Below are 6750 nucleotides of genomic sequence, written 5' to 3' on the forward strand. Positions count from 1 at the left end.
CGTCTTCTGCCAGCAGAACCTACAGGGCTCCTGCCGAGGAAAAATTGGAATAGAGTCGAGCCATGTCGGTCACCTAAACGTTTTCCAGTCGATTCAAACATATTGTTAACGAACTGGAGCATGAATAATGGAACGGGCTACTGGTGGTTCTCTGAAAGGTCATACGCCGTTCCTCGTGATTTATCGACGAAACTTTCTAGCAAGTTGGTTGATACTTGTAGATTCGTCCAAGTCTGTGGCTTCTCCGCTCGATCGACCACGGGACAGTTTAAGGAAAATTGTGGTGTTGGTTTGGTAGCACGATACAGATTGGTAATTCGAGGATTTGCAGCAATGAGAAAGTAGCTAAAGATATTTGAAGACTTGCAATAATTAGGTTGCGTGATGTTGCAGAAGAACCGTATTTAATTAAATCATGAAGTTGTGGGTCTTATGAGAAAGATTTTCATAGAACTGAAGAATTTTCATTCGATGATAAGTTGGAATATAGATAATTCTTTATAATATTGATAACAGTTTAGCTTGTAATTATGAAGTGTATTATTATCACCTTAATCTTCCAATTGATAAATGTTCGATTGCAATCTAGTGAAACAAGACTACAATCGATGATGAAAGCCAATTGAATGAAGAACAATTTTTAAATTCAAGTTTATCTTTCTATTTGATTTTGAAATTCTGTGCTGCGTTCTCAAACATTTAAAAGTATCAGTAACTTCTAAACTATGTATACAGATTAATATTAATTAAACTAAAGCAACTTAACAACTTAGATTAATATTATTCGTTTCTTAAAACACGTTGTGGGCAGTTATTTAAAAGTTATTTAAAAGACTGTTCAAATGACATATCTTCGAATCCATCAGATTATTTTTTTCTTCGATTATTTCACTTTAAAATAATTGTTTTTAATCATTTAATAACGTAATAGTCAGAAGATCAATAAAGATGTGCATCTGATCTGCATCTAAATTCTATTTATTAGAAGGAAAAGAATTGTGTAGGTTTTATATTCAAAAATGCAGAATTATATTTCTAGGAATATTAATTGACTATATTAAATTTTGGAAAATGGATTGAATTACTGAAAAATGGAGCTGATCCTCATTGCAAAAATTCCTTTAACCGAGGAAATTATAACGCAGGAACTCTGCACAATTTGAAATATTTTAAGATATTATGTTCTACTATAGTTTTTGTTTCTACTTATAATACGTTGTTACAAATTTAAAGAATGATTTTCTTTAATTTACAGCTGTGATTTTAAAAAAGAACAACTAATTTAAATTCATACGATATATATAGGGTGGTTGGTAACTGGTGGTACAAGCGGAAATGGGGTGGTTCTACGCGAAAAAAGAAGTCAAAAATATAGAATAAAAATTTTTTTAGAAGAAAAATTTAAAATAAAAACTTTATTCTATATTCTCGATTTCTTTTTTCGCGTAGAATCACCCCCTTTCCGCTTGTACCACCATTTACAAACCACCCTGTATATGTAAGAGTTAGGTACTGATGTCGATTACTAAAACCTATAGCCTGTGTGAAAATTTCATACTTTAAATTACGAGTATAATTTACGAAATAAAGACAATTGTATTTTATAATCTTAACCATTCTCATTTTTCATCATACACAAATACGTTTAGCAACATCAATAAATGTTTTTCTATCTTTGTAACTTGCTATCTAACAGTAGACATCTATAAAATTTTATGTATTTCCGACTCGTTATGTTATATAATTATTCATTTCAATAAATTATTGAAATTTTGTACACTTAGAAATCGATATTTTCTAATAACTGGTCATAGCTTTCTCGTCAAATTATTCAAAGTAGACTTAGTCACATAGCTATAAATTTTCATTAGAATTTCTCAAGCCGGTATGTTCAATATTACAGTACAACATAAAAAGCAAACGCATTACTGGCATCATCGAATAGTGTTAGTCAGAATAAGACGACAAACATCTAGTACGAGAATAGGCTCCCGTAACTGCCAATATAAATATCTTAAAACTCCTCCAAAGAACTGTGAGAAAACTTTAGGAAATCGTCATGAACGTTTCTTAACGTTCGTAAGAACGTTTCATAAGAAATATATTATCCTCAGTATTAATAAAAATGCAATTCTGTTCATAAAGGATAAAATTATGTAGCAATTAAAGATAATTGCAACTTTGTTTGGACACCATATTTAGCTATTTCTGAGAAGAAGTAGACAGGCCAAGAAAAAGAAGCGATTACTGTTTCATTAACACCGAATTCTACGACAAATTCCATTAACTGGCTTCGAATACGTTACAAAAATAACGTGATGTTTTCTCGAATAATGAATGTAAAGATTCTCTAATACTGCATACGATACAAATTAATGAAGGATTTCTCAACAGAAATATAATTACTGCTAATATTCAATCCAGTACAAATAGCGTAACATAAATTCAAAATAGGTTTACACTCTACAATTGATCTTTCAATTTGTAATGTGTGTACTTGACAAATAATCGTGATGGATCTACAGCGGCAACATTATAAATAGGAACATTTTATTTTCGTAACTCATGTAAAATTCCCAGTTAATCTGTTTTAGGTTTGAAGAATGTCTGGATCAGTGGCTGAAAATATATGAAAAAACGATATACAGAACGATCGAAACTATGAAAATCATAAAAATATTTCCTTTTTAAAGTGAATGCATTCGAAGGTTTATATTACTGCCAGGTATCGCTTTTCTTTAAAAATATTTCTGGATATTGCCCAAAATATCGACAGAGATGATCGTTATATGAATTCTTTGTAAAAAAAGATGCTGAAAATGGCCTAAAAACAGAAATCTTAAAGTAGAATAACCGTTTGAACTGCTGCAAATATATCGAGATTCAATCTACATTCAAAATTAAGGAGAACAAAAATCTCAACGATCATAAACAAATATTAAAAATATTCTCCTTTCTGAGAGACTCAAAATTCTAAAGTAAAATCTAACTCCCTACAACATACTCGTCCCAAAGTATCGTCAATAATAATAAATTTTGTGTAATTCATGCAACTTTGAAGATTATTTTTAAAGAAGGAAAAAAAAAAAGAAAAAATTCCAAGAATAAAAAATCAAACAGCAAAGTTAGCAAACGATAGAAGGATTCGTTTGTTATATCACTTCTGCGGATAGAAGCGACGTTCTGAGTGAGTGATCGTGAGTGACATCGAAGATCGGAATCGGTTCATCAATCGATGCGCAAACAATTTTGTCCTCGACGAAGAACCTACCTGGTCCAGTCGGGTTCCTTGGGACCCGAAGTGTTCTTGATAGTGACGTAGACTTCGGTCTTTGTCGTGAGCTGACCGTCGGAGACGGTCACGTAAAGGAACAGGTTCTGCCCTCCCTGGAAAGAAGAAACAAGAAACGTCGTTCAATCCCTCAATGTCGACCATACGCAGCTTGTGTTACGTTCTCATCGTCTCGGACAGGGAAAAAAGCTGACCGTGCGTACTTTGCCCTCGTCTAACGACGAGATCTTGACCACTTAAATGCACCACCATGACATTGCGTGGTACCATACCATGACTTCTGATTAGGCGATGATTATAAAAAGTACGAACACAATAAAACTTTATTCATCTAAACTTCATTTATAGAAACAAAATTTTAGTATCTAGTCATCTGAACTTTTGTCAATTGAATTCATTTATCTGAACGCCAACTCCTATTATTATCGTATTATTTATTATTCTATTTTATTCGATTCCACATAAAGAAATAAGTCGGAAATGTAGACATTTTTTCATAGAACAGTTTGTTTTTTAAAAAATTCTATTTGAAAATTTATCAAGCACGCATGTATCAGATGCATGTAATCTTAACTAAACATGTGCAACTTCTAATTTCTTTATAATAAAGCCTTAAACGAAAAAATTGTTTTCTATTTTCACGTGTAAAATAACTTGCTGCTGTTTACTTACGCGACTCAATCGATAATTAGCCGTGGTGATAAATATTGAATAAATTTCCAAATTTGGATTTGTTGGAAAAAATTGTATTCGACTTATTTTTGTGCGTAGAACCCCTTGCCGATTTTGTCATAATTTTTAGGACACTCTGTATGAACGAAAAATCACTAGTAAAGAGGAAAATCAATGAGCACCTATTAGATAAACTCTGGTTGCATTAGGAAAATTGATTAATAAAGAATATAAATTTATAAAATAGACAAAAATAGTAATATAATAAAAATACAAAAATATAAACATGATAGTCAAATAAATTATTGATTTGTATAATTAGTCTCTGTTTTATCTCTCTTCCTCTGCTTAACACCACATAGATCTTAAAAAAGGTTGGTGATTTCAAACTTTTTATTGGAAATTAAATATTGTATTTATTATTATATATCTTTTTAATTTTAGTCTGGCATCTGTGTAGTTTGTTTCATAGCCAGCTGTAAATATTTCAAAAATAATTCCCTTCCAGAATGATATACCGGTGGATATTTCTTATTCATTTTTTGAAGTTAAGTTCTTTATAGCTTTTAGACGATTTTCAATTTCAAGAAATAAAAAGATGTCACGACAGCTGAAATCTGGGGAATAAGATTAGGGCACCACTACGATCTTTTTTGTAGTTAAAAGTCTATTGATTTTTAGGAATTATGCTGTTTAAGATATATATGATTTAAATACAATACAATATACTTTTGGATTTTTTCTGGTTAAATATTCTTATTGACGTAAAATAAATTTTATCCGTGTATACTGGCTATAATACATATATTACTAAGGATTCACGAAACATTAACTTTTCATCATTTGAGACTTTCTTTCATTTAATTCCAAATTTCCAAAAATTTGCAAAAAATCACCAAACACGGAATATATTAATTTTTTATTATCCAAACAGGTATAAAATTTGTTACAGAAACGGTACGCGCCAACATCTTCTACTTTTATATTTAAGCATTAATTAGATTATTTTTATCAATCAAATAGATTAATTAAATATTATTTGAAAAAATATTAAGAAATATTAATATTGTTTCATTCGTTATTATTCAAAGCCGGTTAAGTCAGTTAAAGTCGAAAGCAAAAAGCGTTTTACAAACAAAATTACATTTTATCTACAAAATTACTGTATTTGTTGCCTCTTCCTCACTGCACGGGCAATGTTATTCTTTGCCGAATTAAATCGCCAAATTTTCAATGACAACAGGAAAACACTATTTACGAATAATGATGTAAAATTTTATCCAATAATTAAACAATATTTACTTAGGATGAAATGAGCTGTTCATACATAAGAAAGCAGAGTAAAAGGGCCTAAAAAAGGTAGTGTATTTGCAAACACAAAAATGATTAAGATGGATTAAAAGTAACACTCACTTTGCCTTTGAGCGTTTCATTAACGTAGATAATGCCGGTGCTATTATCGATGAAGAAAGGAAGTGGCGGTTGCGGACTGTCATTTCCGTTGTAGTTGTGTCCAAGAGGTTCCAAGCCATAAGTTAGCTGATCTTGTTCGTTGTCTTCCGCACGGGCTCTAGTCACCACACTTCCTACAGGTTCTGTATCCAGAAGCACCAAATTTCGATCTATCCACATTACAGGAGGTGTGTTGTCGCTGAACTGACTTTCTACAATGCAAATTACCATAATTGCAAGGTGAGCGTTGTTCGTTTCTACCTATCGAACAATATCAGGATGGAATTGCATTAACACGTTTGAAACAGATAATATAGCATATTTGTATGTATATCATACGATATCTCGCTGATGACATGCGATAACACATGTACCTCATGATGAATATTTTTAGTCAATTGTCAAACACCGGTCAGAAGAACAATGGTTGTAAAGATAAGATAGGTTTATGTTTCGAAGAGACTTTCAAGAACTATTATAAAGATTATTTATGATCTATATTACTTCAAACAATTTTTTTTTATTTTGCTATATGTATAAATATATCTTTATATTATAGTAAAATTTGTATATCGTGTGTGTTTGTTTGTTCTGACTTACTTATACCTATTATATACATTTTATATAATTTTCTCATTTTTGAAATAATTACATTAATAAAATAATAACCTTTTGGGTGTTTATCTTTTAGAAATTTCCACTAAAACGTTATGTTACTCATACTACCTATATATAGTATGTCACATAGTCATCCAATATTAAAATTACTACGAACGCCCACTGACATACCGTGTATGTCATGATGTATTTTTAAATAAAAATTGTCTAAAATGTGTTTTTTTTTATTCCTACATTGATTAGTTTCGCCATTTTTTTACTATACATGTAAACAAAGTTTTCGGTCATTGTAAAGAATTTAAGATGTTAAGATGGAATCCGTTAAATTAATTAAAGTATTGATTACGTATTTGGTTGATTGAGAAGCTTTGTTGGTACATTTGTGAAAAAGGAATTAATTGCTTGTAAGGGCACAAATTCTTATTTTTCAACGAAGCTCTTTTTTTATGGTTTTATAATAATCATATGAAAGCACTACTAAATGATACGATATGATACGAGAGCGCTATAGTGAACACAATGATGTACAAATACTTTTTGTAGCCGCTGTATTTTACATATTCTCTATTTTTAGTATATACGTCGGGTTAACATTAGAATTTAGGGCGTGTAACGATTCTTCGTTTGAATTAGCCATCGTTTTACAAAGCAAAGATTATATTTACACGAATATACAAAACTTTTACAAAGTATAATGAATATTGAGTTTAACGAAT

General features: G+C 30.6%; 1 protein-coding gene across 1 annotated transcript in view; it reads right to left on the reverse strand.

Annotated features, from left to right (window-relative positions):
* Window positions 1–5830, reverse strand: part of LOC100741569 (tyrosine kinase receptor Cad96Ca-like) — a 17265-nt gene extending 11435 nt beyond the window's left edge. The window contains 3 exon segments of the mRNA XM_012394407.3: window positions 1–30; window positions 3272–3387; window positions 5378–5830. The exon segment at window positions 1–30 is cut by the window's left edge and continues 13 nt beyond it. Of these exon segments, the coding sequence (XP_012249830.1) occupies window positions 1–30; window positions 3272–3387; window positions 5378–5647 (416 nt within the window). The 5' untranslated portion in view covers window positions 5648–5830.
* Window positions 5831–6750: the final 920 nt, after the last annotated feature.

The sequence above is a fragment of the Bombus impatiens genome, unplaced genomic scaffold (assembly GCF_000188095.3).
Source record: "Bombus impatiens unplaced genomic scaffold, BIMP_2.2 scf_0084, whole genome shotgun sequence".
Lineage (NCBI taxonomy): Eukaryota > Metazoa > Arthropoda > Insecta > Hymenoptera > Apidae > Bombus > Bombus impatiens.